This window comes from Cupressus sempervirens, chromosome 9, assembly GCF_028749045.1.
Source record: "Cupressus sempervirens isolate cs-2001-9-10 chromosome 9, ASM2874904v1, whole genome shotgun sequence".
Lineage (NCBI taxonomy): Eukaryota > Viridiplantae > Streptophyta > Pinopsida > Cupressales > Cupressaceae > Cupressus > Cupressus sempervirens.
Window position 1 is genome coordinate 388,147,860 of NC_143126.1, and position 14,046 is coordinate 388,161,905.

At 36.4% G+C, this 14,046-nt stretch overlaps 1 protein-coding gene across 2 annotated transcripts in view; it reads right to left on the reverse strand.

Moving 5' to 3' along the window:
* Window positions 1-1,053: 1,053 nt before the first annotated feature.
* Window positions 1,054-14,046, reverse strand: part of LOC149538896 (protein DAY-LENGTH-DEPENDENT DELAYED-GREENING 1, chloroplastic-like) — a 205,698-nt gene continuing 192,705 nt past the window's right edge. The window contains exons 6-7 of one of the 2 annotated variants that reach the window (XM_089800277.1): window positions 1,929-2,064; window positions 1,054-1,429 (exon numbers count right to left, since the gene is read on the reverse strand). In XM_089800277.1, the coding sequence (XP_089656403.1) occupies window positions 1,361-1,429; window positions 1,929-2,064 (205 nt within the window). In that variant the 3' untranslated portion in view covers window positions 1,054-1,360. The remainder of the gene's footprint in view (window positions 1,430-1,928; window positions 2,065-14,046) is intronic. The other variant, XR_016356132.1, reaches the window with a different exon arrangement.

Genomic DNA, 14,046 nt, shown 5'->3' on the forward strand with positions numbered 1-14,046 from the left:
TTTAAATGTGTGCTAGATATTGAGATACCTAGTATTTTAATAGGCCAGGGCTAGTCACTAGAGCAAATCTAAAAGACACAAATGAAATATTTTGCACATCGGGTTGGCATATAAGAACTTTAGGGAATGTAACATCAGCAATAAAATTGGTATTAAAAAAATCAAAAAAGCTCAAAGATAATTTTCACAAACAACAAATTTGCCCCTTAAATCATTTGCATAAACCACACATCTAACTTTGGGTAAGGAACGAATAGAATTGAACATTGTTGGTCCTAAAGAGAACACACATGAGAAAAACCGTACTTTAAATTACATGCCAACTTTTATTAGAAGTTAAGTCATTTGTATATGCATTATTGCATAAAGAATAACCAAGTCCAAGGGAGTGAAAAACACTAGCAAAAAGTGCAAGATATGCCATTTCACCATTAAAAATTAAAAATATACTCCAATTAACTCCTAAAAGCTCCCATGATTTAAGAGGTCAATAAGGACCCAATATTATGTGCACTAAAGATCTTACAACATATTAATAGATTTATACAAATGGCTATTTCTTATTTAGTAATGAGCATAAAGCAATGTGCTAAGTAGTCATTTGTTAGCCAATTTTTCCATATATAGATCACTCCACTGTTCTTCACGTAGGCAATTTTGAGGAATCCCCCAACCTTTGAATTGAAGCTTTTGCGTCCTCTAAAACAAAGTCATTCATCATTACTCAAAACAACCTAATTGAACAAGAACTGTTGATCCTTTCTTTCAAGGTTAATACTCTATGATGTAAAATGGTATAATTTATGAGGTGATTTTAGTTACAGCCATCAGCTATTAAATTTTTCATAACTGGGAGTACCATATATATCTACTAATTTGGATTAGCAATACCGTACTTCATTTACAATGATATCTGTTCCCATTTGAAATGTCTGATAAAGAAACTCTAAAAAATGTTTCACATTCAACCATTAGGGAGTGAAAGTGGCTTATAATTTCTGCACTTTAAACTTCGTCTACCAACTTAATGTGCCAAAATTGTACAACCATGAATAAACCAGGAAACCCATTTTCTATGATCATTGCTAATGTAAGTATGCAAGGATAAGGAACAAAGTAAAATGTTAAATTAGATTAGTAGAGCCACAACTGCAACAAATGTAATGAAGTCAAATGTACAAATGTATGTCAAAACTTAATCAAAACTTGAGAATCTCTTTGCCAAAAAATTAGCATTGATGAATAGATGGTTTGGTAAGCAAGAATAAACTAATGAATGAAATAATCAGCTAAACTACCCATCCCTATTTTATAATGAAACTCCATAGGTTCTGAATGCTTTTAAAATGGCATCTTCTAGTTAGTGCCGCTTCATCTCATGAAATGTAGCAGATGTTGATGGAGACAATCGTGGAAGATACTTGAATACCTGCAACAGTTATGCAGTAGTGGGTCAAATACAACAAAAAACAGATGTACCACTGATTTATTTAGACAATGGACAATCGGCAATTAAATGAGGTTCTTTATCAGATTGAAGCACAAATATGAAAAATACGAAATCTAAAACTTAAATGTACAGTCAACACTGCACCTCAAAACTGTACACTTCATGGAGAATCTGAGAATATAATGGCAATGATAAAGTGGATAGTGGTAAGTTCTATTAGGACAGGCGTTGAGATTTATTATTATTCAGATGATGAAATTTAAAAATAATAAACATAAATATTAAAAAGCCAAAGGTAAGATTGCCTTATAGGCTTTTATCATAGGTAAAATTTACACTGGCTATTGGTAGATGGGAATTATGGCAAAATTTCCATACAAAGAATACAATGGAAATAAGGACCAAATTTCCAAAGAGAGAATCACGTAACAAATCTCAATGCTACAAAGAAATTTCAGAATAAAAAGGTCTAACATACCCAAAGCTTGAAGCACACATCCATGGTGACAGGAACAGTGCAAATAAACACAGTAATAGAAGATTCATCAGCCATTAGTCCATAGTGCTCCAACAACATCTCTATGAGTGTATGCCATCCTGACTCGGAATGATATCTGTACCATTGTGAAAATAGTTTCAGCCACATTCCTATAATGCTTTGCAACTTTATTATCTTAACCATATATAAAATAATTTGCCACAAAGTCTAATAACCCGCATACTTCAAGAGTAATTCATGAGATGTAAGATTGAATAATGCAGTCTTGTTTGATTAAATTGATTTGATCTCCTTAGTATTTTAAAAAATGATGAAGAAATTCAAATATAGTGAGTAAATTTCCACAATCCTGATGATAGATCACACAGTGTGATCTGAAACATTGATGGAAAAATACTCACAATTGAATCCAGAAGCAGCATACAAAATTTCAAGTATATCAAAATCTCAACTAAATCAAGCATTATACAAGGTTTCTTTTATATATAAAACAGCCAACATGTTCCAAATGAAAGAAACAATAATTATGGCCATGTTTCAACTAATGAAATAGCAAGAATACTCCTCATATTTAAATTGAAAATTGTATGGAGTATCTATCATTTATGGAACCACCAACATGTTCCAAATGAAAGAAACAATAATTATGGCCATGTTCAAGTAATGAAAGAGTGGAATACTCTACTTATCAATCATTTGAAAGTTTGACTATAATAATGTGAAGGAACCACCACCATTTTCTGGATGAAAGAAACAATAATCATGGCCATGTTCAAGTAATGAAAGAGTGAAATACTCTACTTATCAATCTTTTGAAAGTTTGACTATAAAAATGTAAAAGAACTATGGAGGCATACCACATGCAAAAATGAGACAGTTGAATAAGACAAAATTGAAAGAGACATAACAATATCGAAACCCATGACCATCAGCAGTTTTAACTAGGTTTTTCCTGCAGCACAAAATAGCATAGTGTGTGAAGATGAACCTGATGGAGCCCATTTTTGGGCAATTCATCATCAAGAATTTTCACCAAACATGCTAAATACTGGCCGTCTCAATATTCAATCTGGTCTTGATCTTCAACATGAGTTCTGGTATGATTGCCTTTGCTGAGAAGCTGAACCTTTTCTGTTTTCTTTCACATTTCTGATCTGTTCACAGAGGAACATACTTTGCACAAATATGAAGCGCAAGCTGTTTTCAGGGTCATGTGGCTTTAGATGTTCTTAGCATATATCAGACAGACTTCTCAATGGACTTCCAAACCATTTGAAAAGCTACGTATAGAATTACAATAGATACTGATGATTCAGAACTAAAATACAAAGATTATATAAAATATGGAAATCAATCATTAATGTCTTGATAGGGTATGGTATGACCTCTATGATGCCAAGACTGGAACGTGGTGATTCTAAGTGTTCTCCTTGATGTTTGGTTCATGTGATATCTTAATTTGACAGAAATTGAATGGGCTGTTAAACACCTGCAGAATTTCTGAAAATATGTGATTGTTGATATTCTTCATTGAATCAAACTACTGATGGAGTTATAATTTAATTCAGGAACCTTATGAGGAAAGGGCTTTAAGTCCAACAATTATAGAGGATTCTCAACAGACTTTGTATTCCACTTCCTGCAATGTGCTTATTTTTTGGACCACATGCTTCAGTATTCTGAATTGGCTTCAAGGTTTCTGAGCACTCTTATACTAAAATGGATGCAAAAGCAATTATTGGAATTTCTGTTGGTGTTAAATACTATGGGGCTGTTCCATTTCCATTAGTCTAAACCAAAGAAATTTTCTCTGCTATTGACCATGAATACACAAGACTGTATGAACATATAACTAGCACCAGCCAGTAAGAAATTCACACACGTACAGGAGCAGCAAACAGTCATATACGGTGATAACTAGAAATGGATATGGCACCTGAAGACTCTAAATTTTTATGATTCCACTATTTGTCTTTGCAGAGAGAGGAAATCAACAAGTGCACAAAATAACGAGAGACAGTTGAGATCAAGTATCTAACCAGTAAAACATGAAATGGTGAAGATGCCTGAGCATAGCAATGTGGAAACAACGGATTTATAGTCCACGCAGGATAAGGGTTAAGGAGTTTGATGCCATGATATAAATACAGAACCATAACAATAGGAGACACAAGTAAAAATATATAGATGATTGTAAGGGTGAAGTACTTGCTCCATCAATAACTGAGGCAATGAGTCATCATGAAGTTTAATATATGCAATGGATGAGGAGCAGTAGCAGGTTCAGATATGCCCATCAAAGGAATTGGAATGGAGAAAGCCCCAGATTTTCGATAAGAAAGATAACTGTACAAATTCCCCATGAAGACAAATAAATGGAGATATTGGAAGGCAAATATTAAGAAGATGAGTGATGACATGAAAGTCAAGCACAAAGAGACTCGACGTCAGAAGTGAATATGTTAACGGGGAGCGATACCATCCATATTGTTTAGCCCCAGTGATGTCTTCTGATCATACAGCAATAATAATAAACAAATTGAAGATATGGGGCAGCAATAGTTTTTTATCAAACAAGCCAGCAAAGCCAAAAATGATTAACGGCAGACTAATATTCAACCATAGTTTGTGAAGATGTCCTAAATAATTAAAAGACCCGATGATTATTCTCAAAGGGTGCTTCCGTAAAGAATTAATATTATTAAGAATTGTGTTTGAGAAGATATAATCTGAAGATTTGTGACTTCTTATATGATAAGTCATGTCTTACAATATTCAAGATATAAAATGAAAGACAAGTCAATTCAAAAAGATAGAATCGACAATATTCGAAAACATATGTACTCAAAAAAATCATATTCTACTATAAGTATTTATATTTTTTCTATGGAGGGATAAGGAGCTATATTATCACTTTATAATATAAATTCAATTATTTTATTTTAATAATAAAATAAAATGTCTTTTGTTTATTTTTTAAATGGCATGGAGATTTAAACTGCAAATGGTTCGTCCTCTATAATTTTTTTTGGAATTCTGTATACAATTTAAATGTCGGATAAGTGGACATGGTTATTTAGTATTTTAAGTTCGATAATCACAGATATTGTGAAATATTAAATTGTTTCTGCATCTGTGTCCAGTTTGTCTCCCTACCAGAGGAGTTAAAGTTCAATCTGGACTAATTTAAGATTGCAAAATATTTGATTTGTCGCATCTTGATTATTTAATTGTTGGCAGTATAAGTGCATAGAACATTATAAAGTTGTATGTGAAAATTTACTGAAGTTGACTCTATTGCTTGGATGAGTAGAGGCACTGGTCCTTTTATTATTGAAGTCAAAAAATCTATATATTCCTTCTACAAGCATCAAATCCATTCTATATATTCCTTCTACAAGCATCAGATCAATTATTAAAACCTTATACAATTCATTCAATTCAAACACTCAGCATCTAGTTTCATTTTGATTGAGTTCGAGGACTTTGCCAGCCAGAGAACTCCCAAAGCTTAAATTCACTTTAGAAAAGCTCTGAACCAAGTAATCAGGTTCGAGGAGAAGGTCTACCCACCTAGGTGTAGTGGAGCCTGAAGTGCAGGGGAATCGAGAAGTACTCCCATTCGTTGGCCAGAACTGATTGAGAAGTCCTATTGTAGAAGTGGCAGGGTCTTGGATTTCCAGTCTGCAGTTTTGGGAGCCAACAAATTGACGACTCTACTGGGAAACTATCCATTAGATATTTTGGAAATTTACCTACTTTGATTTACAAAAAATCTTGAGAACTTTTACTCACCCCATTTGAGTCTACCAACAGATTGGCGACTCTACTGGGGAACTATCCATTAGACATTTTGGAAGTTTACCTACTTTGATTTACAAAAAATCTTGAGAACTTTTACTCGACCCATTCGAGTCTACCAACAAATTGGCGACTCTACTGAGGAGAGTTGCTCGCAACAAGTGTTGTGCAGTTACCCAAAGTTTCAGATTTCGTAAGACCAGAATCAAAAAGTAGTTCCATCAATTTGTTCAGAAGCGCACTCTGCTGGAAGTGAGAACCCGGAAGATCAACAAATTAATACATTCCTCGAAAGAGGTGGTAACTCTATTCAATAAAATCTTAGTTGGTAACTCTGCTAAGGGAGAAGACTCAGAGGGAGGTGATTTGATCGTGTGGTATGGAGAATGTGTACTATGATCAGGATGCGGATCTATATTACACCATGAAGGAAGTACACATACACACACTTGATGCCTATTTTCAATCTAGAAAGATATGAAGGCGAGACATCGGAACATTTGTTCGTATAAGGATGTTGAATATTTTTTAGGAGGTACCTTTAGACATCATGCCTCCACGCAAAGAATTGATAAGAAACATCTGTGAGTTGGGAATCTTGCCAAAAGATCCTGATTTGATGCTTCTCTTCCAAATATTGGATGAAAGTCCCAATTATATATATCTCCTTTGGATGCATTTTTTATTTTAGAAAAGCAAGAAGATGAATCTGCAACACAATTTTTCATGAGAATGTTTAATGCTTATCAAGAAATACCTTCATAATACAAACCTCCATCGTCTGATCTTCTCAATAGGATGCAGGAATTAGGCCTCTTATATAATCATCAGTTTCTTAATTTTCTCAATCTTATGGATTATGAACTAGTTGTAGAGGAAAATGAATGTGAAACTGAAGTAACATGAGTCAATTGAAGTTTCAAATTTAAATGGAGATGAAAATTTTGAACATTCTGAAGGAAAATCAGCCCATGACGATACTTAGATGCCTTATAATGATAGTGAATGTGAAAATGAGAAAGAGAATTCTCTAAGCATGGAAGAAATTTCAGCCTTGTTAGATCTAGAATATCATAAACATATTGAAAGAAATGGTCCAAATTTTTTCTCAAATCACCATGGTGAGCAAGGTGATGGATCAGTGCACACTTAGGAGGTATTGGATGAAAGAGATGATCATTCCAAGGAATCATATAGTGAGGTTGAAGTAGAACATCATATGGTGTATGAACAAGAAGAAGTTTTAGAAGATAATGTTGATCAAGACATTAGTCTTGTTGATGACACATTTGTTGATCCGGACGAAAGCTCTCATGATAGTATGGCTGAATTCTCTATATTCTTGAACCCATTGTTCGAAGAAGAAGTAATAGAAGACAGTCTGAATTTTCTGTGTTCTTGAATCCTTTATTTGAGGAAGATTTTCCATGCAGCCAAATCCTTCAGCACCATGATGAAGATAGAAGGCCTGATGACAACTTTGAAGATGATGAAACTCAAGATATGAATGAGGAGGTGTACTTAGCAAATGAGTCATGGACTAGTTCATCCTATGAGGAGGGATTGTTTCAAACATGTAAAGGAGATACAAAATCAGATATGTTTGAAGAGGAGATTGAATTGAAGCATGGTGCTGAAAATTTCAAAAGTATCCTAACTAATCAAACTCTTGGTGAAAGGGAAAATGTACTTCTAGAAGATAAGCCATTCTCAAAGCCTAGTTGTGAAGAGAAACAATATTTGAAGTATGGGGCAGATTGTATAGAGAAGGGCATTCAAGAAGATGTTTGTGCAATTGATCAAATGCATGACTATGGGGATCTTCTATTCAACAAAGACCACATTGCACCTCATGATCTCTCAAAGGCCAGTAAGACAGATACCAAAAACTTCATTGATGAAATGGAGCCAATGAATATTCTTCATGAGGATGGCACACCTACTACAAGTTTGATGTTTGGGCAGCATACTAAAATGATGAAAGGAAAGCATATCATGATCGGAAGAAAGAAGGTGTTACATGATCAGAATCGAGTGTTCGATACAAAAGACACAATGTTCACTTTTGGGGAGCCTGGGGCCACCCGCATCATGTTAAGCATGGATGCTTGGTCTGCTCCTCCTAAGATAGCTGGAATCTCATTATGCCCACAAGGAGCATATGTCCCCGAAAAGAGTCACTGATGGAGCCCATTTTTGGAAAATTCATCATCAAGAATTTTCGCCAAACATTCTAAATACTGGATGTCTCAATATTCAATCTGGTATTGATCTTCAACATGAGTTATGGAATGATTGCCTTTGCTGAGAAGTTGAACCTTTTCTGTTTTCTTTCACATTTTTGATCTGTTCACAGAGGAACATACTTTGCACAAATATGAAGTGCAAGCTGTTTTCAAGGTCATGTGGCTTTACATGTCCTTAGCACATATTGAACAGACTTCTCGATGGACTTCCAAACCATTTGAAAAGCTACATATAGAATCACAACAGATACTGATGATTTAGAATTAAAATACAATGATTATATAAAATATGGAAATCAATCATTAATGTCTTGATAGGGTATGATGTGACTATTATGAAGTAATTGCTAAAATACTTGCTTGATATTAACGGAGACCGAAAGGTCAATTTATACAAAAGAATGAGACAATGTTTACTTAGGAACGATCATAAAGAATAGAAACATTCTATTCTAAATAAAGCAAAAATTGAAAGCAAACTTAAAGCTAAGATATTTATAATAGATAACCATTAACTAATAATAGACGACTTATCTATTATTGTAATACCCTCCCTTAATGGTTAATCTATCTAACACACCAAGTTGTCCTCTAAATTTGACAAACTTATCAGGACTAAGAGGCTTGGTGAGAATGTTTGCAGTCTAATCTATGGTAGGAACATACTGCATATCTATAGTCCCGTCTTCAACCAACTATCGTATGTAATGACAGTGAACATCCACATGCTTGGTTCGTTCATGGAAGACTAGATTTCGTGCTAACTTGATAACGCCTTCGTTATCAACAAACAGAGGAATCGGTCCTGCTGGTGACATCTGCATATCCCCAAGCACCCGACGAAGTCAAACAGCTTCACATCCTGTCTTAATAGTCCCTTTGTATTCAGCCTCTGTAGAAGAGAGAGAAACTGCATGCTGCTTCTTACTGGTCCATGTGATTGCACCGGATCCCAAACTAGACACATATCCAAATGTTGACTTTTTATCATCAACAGAGCCTACTCAATTTGAAAATGTGAACCCACTGAGTTTAGGATTAGAATTTCAAGAGTATAGAAGTCCATAATCTGAAGTGCCCTTCACATAACGAAGCACACGCTTTGCTGCCATCCAATGATCAGCTTTAGGAGCTGTCATAAAGCGTGAAATATAGCTGACTGCGAAGCTGATATCAGGCCTAGTAGTGGAGAGGTAGATGAGGCTGCCTACTAGTTGCCTGTATGTAGTATCACCAACGGAAAGAGAATCAGACTTTGCTAATAACTTGAGACCTTTCTCCATAGGTGCAGATGCAAGTTTGAATCTTGAATTCGGAATTTGTCTAACAGGGCCCTGGCATATTTGAATTGAGAGATGAAAATACCAGAAGACTGTTGCCAAACTTCAACACCTAGGCAATAATGCATGAGCCCAAGGTCAGTCATATCAAAAGACTGGCATAAATTCTGTTTGATTCCCTGAATCAAAGATGTCGAACTGCCAGTGATGATCTGATCATCCACATAGATAACCAGAAGGATGATGTCACTGTCAGTAGTCTTGATGTACAAATTAGAGTCTGAAGAACTCCTCTTGAAACCTTGATCACTGAGGTACTTATCAATCTTTATGTACCATGCCGAAGGGGCTTGCTTCATGCCATAGAGAGCTTTTACCAATCTGAGAACTTGATGGTTTTTACCAACAACCTTGAAACCAAGAGGCTGCATCATGTAGACCTCTTCATGGAGATCACCATTTAGGAAAGCACTCTTGATGTCCATCTGATGGACCTTCTAGCCAACTGTGCTATCATGGCTAGGAATAATCTAATGGTGCTCATCTTTCCAGTAGGAGCAAAGGTCTCCTCATAATCAATGCCCTGACACTGAGAAAAGCCCTTCGCTACTAAACGAGCTTTGTACTTACCCAAAGTACCATCTGATTTGTATTTAATTTTGTAGACCAATTTGCAGCCAATGGGTTTCTTCCCTAGTGGAAGATCAGAAAGGACCCAAGTGTTGTTCTTCAGCAAGCTCTAGTGTTCAGATGTCATGGCTTGTTCCCACTCTGGAATTCCTTTAGCCTCGAAATATGTTTGAGGTTCAAACACACTGTACATGTTGGCCATAAGAGCTAAGTTAACAGAATCTGTAGTTTTGCTCCTTTTCAGAGTAGTTCTCCCATCAATGAGCTCATCATCATGAAGATCAGCAAGTGTCTTAGCCCACCACTTAGGCCAGATAGGAGAATGACAAATAGTAGTACTAGGAGATGCTTGATCAGCAGGATCCTCATCAAAAGAATATGGATCAAACTTAGGTGAAGCATCTACAAAGCGAGGTGATCCTGCAGGAGAAGCTGGAGGTGTCTGTACAAGTATCAGTGGAATAACTGGAGCTGCAGGAGCTACTGGAGCCCTCCCATCAGGTGGACCTAATGGCAGCCGAACTCCAAAATCATGAGCCATCATAGGCTGGTCTGTTGGATCAGGAATAGGAGAAATAGGCATGAATGGTCCTCGTTACTCATCAAAGACTACATCGCGACTGTAGATGAGACGAGATGTCTTAACATTGATTAGGAGGTAGGCTTTGTGAAGACTGCTATATCCAGCAAGCATCATTTTCTGACTCTTGGCATCTAACTTGGTATGTGAGGCATTAGGGATCCAAACAAAAGCAAGAGAGCCAAAAACTTTCAGGTGATTGATTCTAGGCTTGCAACATGACTAGGCCTCTTCCAGAGTTCTACCTTTGACTGCCATTGTGGGTGACCGGTTCAATAGATAAATTGCAGTGTTAACTGTTTCTGCCCAAAACTGCTTCAAAACATGTCTGTGTTCGAGCATGGAATGAGCCATTTTAGCGATTGTCCTATTCCGATGTTCAACTACACTTTTTTGTTGTGGCATGTGGGGTGTGGTTGATTGGCGTTTTATGCCATGTATATCCAAGAAGCTGAACAAAGCATTAGAACCAAATTCCCCCCCATTGTCTGATCTAAGAGTAATAATAGATTTCCTAGACTCTTTTTCAACTAAAGGTTTAAACTTCTAAAATATAGGAAATACATCTGATTTCTTTTTAAGGAAATACACCCACATCTTTCTACTGAAATCATCAACAAACAACAGAAAATTCCTGGTCCCAAAAATAGGAGCGGCCATAGGGTCACAAATATCGGCATGAACAAGCTGAAGTACCTGAGAAGCTCGCCAAGAATTGCCACTAGTGAAAGGTGTACGATGTTGCTTCTCAGCCTGGCATGCATCACAAACTCCAAGCTGTTGCGTCTGAATCTCTGGCAATCCAAGAACAAGCTCTTCTCGAGCAAGCTGTGAGAGATAATGCACATTTAAGTGCCCATATTGTTGATGCCAAAGTGTGCTGACAGAAGATCTCCAAGCAGCCATAGCTAAGTCCTGAGAATCACCAGAATCAGTAAGTCTGAAAAGACCATGATCCTCAAGACCCACTACAACAATAGACTTAGTTGCCCGATCAGTGATGGTGCACAGATGTGAATTGAAGGTGATGCCAAGTGTGGAGAATGTCGCAGCAACTGACTAACTGAGAGTAGATTTAGTTCCATCCCTGGAATGTAGTACACATCAAGAACTATGAGATTCCTCCCAACAGACTGAATCTAAATGTTGCCTTTATCGACAACTGTGTACTCTTCTCTGTCACCAAAAATAACAGAGCCTGAATAAGGCTGGTAGTCAATAAACCAGTCTTTGCAGTGAGTGAAATGACAAGAGGCACCTGAATCAATGTACCAGGCAGATGGCTTGACATGATTTGCAAGTCTTTTAGCCATGAAGGCATAAAAGGTAGATTTTGCCTACTCAGTGTGCTCTGCACTGTTCGCTTTGGGCTGCGAACTTGATTGCTTAGATTGTGCTGCTAAGCGTTTCTGACATTCAACCTTCATGTGTCCAAACTCGCAGCAGAAGTTGCATTGAATGTTCTTCTTTTTGGAACCATCTAGTGTTGGAGCAGAAGACTTCTACTAAGATGGCTGTTGAAACTTGACCTTATCCTTTTGAAAGGATTTCGCAGCAAAGGCTTGCTTTGTGGAGGTGGAATTGGAGCTGCTACCGAATTGTTGTTTCCACGGATCTTGCTAAAGTAGCAGTGTGCAGAGATCATTGAACTTTAGATCAACACCAGTAGATGTGATGTTGAGAGTCTCGATAAAATGCTCATAGGATTTTGGTAAACTCTGAAGAGTAATAACCACAATATCGTCTTCCTCCATCTTTCAATTGATGGCAAGTAACTGATCACGGATTTCTTGAATCCAATTTAGGTGTGCCTGGAGCAAGGTGCGCTCATCCATGACAATAGAAAACAAAGTGTTTTTCACAAAGAAGGCTCTGCTTTTGTCAAAAGTCTCATGAAGACCTTTGAGATGTGTCCAGATCTCAGTAGCTGTCTTGCTGCATGGAATATGAGAAAGCTGATCATCAGCCACAAATAATTTGAGAAGCATCACTGCCTCTCGATCATTCAAATCCCATGTATCCTGATCAAGACCCATAGAAGTCGGATGCTTTGTAACACCTAGAACAAAGTTCATCGATGTTCTGATAATTCAAAAATTGTGATCATGCGTTGCTTCCAGGTTCCATAATTGCAACCATTGAATCTGGAGTTATGCTTGAGCAGAATATTTGTCAAAGATGCCATGATACATTTTTCAATGAAAAACTGTGAAAATCTATGAAGACATGTTTTTCGAGGCAAAAAGACATAAGAAACAGAAGAAACAAAGTGACCCAGAAGAGAGCTCGAAAAACCCAGAAGGAATATGTTGTCGTTTTCTAGATCAGCAGGCTTGAAAATTGAGGCACAAAAATTGAGGCACTTAGAAAAATGTGATGACAACCCAGTTGAGCTCTTGAAAAACCCACCAAGAATCTAAAGTCAAAAAAAAAATTCAGACCCAAAAATTAGGGTTTTGGACAAAACCTATCCGGCTGCAAAACAAGTTCCAAAAGATGGCAGATTTGAGAAAAAACATTGCAGAACCAGACCAAGAACCAATCGGATTTAGAGCTACAGTTGCTAGGTGGTCACGGCAAGATTGAGGTGGAAAAATGAAGCTTTGGTAGACGTTTGCAGCTCCAAATGTGGAGGAGAATTCCTGACACGAGTTTGAGAAAAATCGCGGGTTGCAGACTCAATTTCCTCTGCAAATCGCGTGGAAAACGCAAGCAAACTCAGTATTCAGCAGAGATTTAGAATAATCATGGTTTTTAGCAGTAGAAAAACATTGTTTTAGACAACCAACGAAATTGCGTTTTTCAAAAGAGAGGCAAATAAAACGACTTCCAAAAACTTCTAGAATTTCAATTTTTCAGTCTCTTGAAACCCTAGTCAAGAATAGGCAGCAGCAAACTTCAAAAAAAAAAGAAATAGTTTTGAAAATTTTAGAGCAAATAATTTCCAAAGAAATTATAAAATTCTCAAAAAAATTTGAATTATTGGCTTTGATACCATATTACGAAGTAATGTAAAATGTTTGATATTAACAAAGACTTAAAGGTCAATTTATACAAAAGAATGAGACGATGTTTCCTTAGCAAACGATCGTAAAGAATAGAAACATTCTATTCTAAAGAAAGCAAAAACCAAAAGCAAACTTAAAGCTAAGATATTTACAATTGATAATCATTAACTAATAATAGACGACTTATCTATTATTGTAATGATGACCTCTATGATGCCAAGACTAGAAGAACATGGTGATTCTAAGTGTTCTCCTTGACGATTGGATCATGTGATATCTTAATTTGACAGCAATTAAATGGGCTGTTAAACACCTGCAAAATTTCTGAAAATATGTGATAGTTGATATTCTTCATTGAATCAAACTACCGATGGTGTTATAATTTATTTCAAGAACCTTATGAGGAAATGGCTTTAAGTCCAACAATTATAGAGGATTCTCAATAGACTTTGTATTCCACTTCCTGCAATGTGCTTATTTTTGGACCACATAATTCAGTATTCTGAATTGGCTTCAAGGTTTCTAAGCACTCTTATAGTAAAATGGATGCAA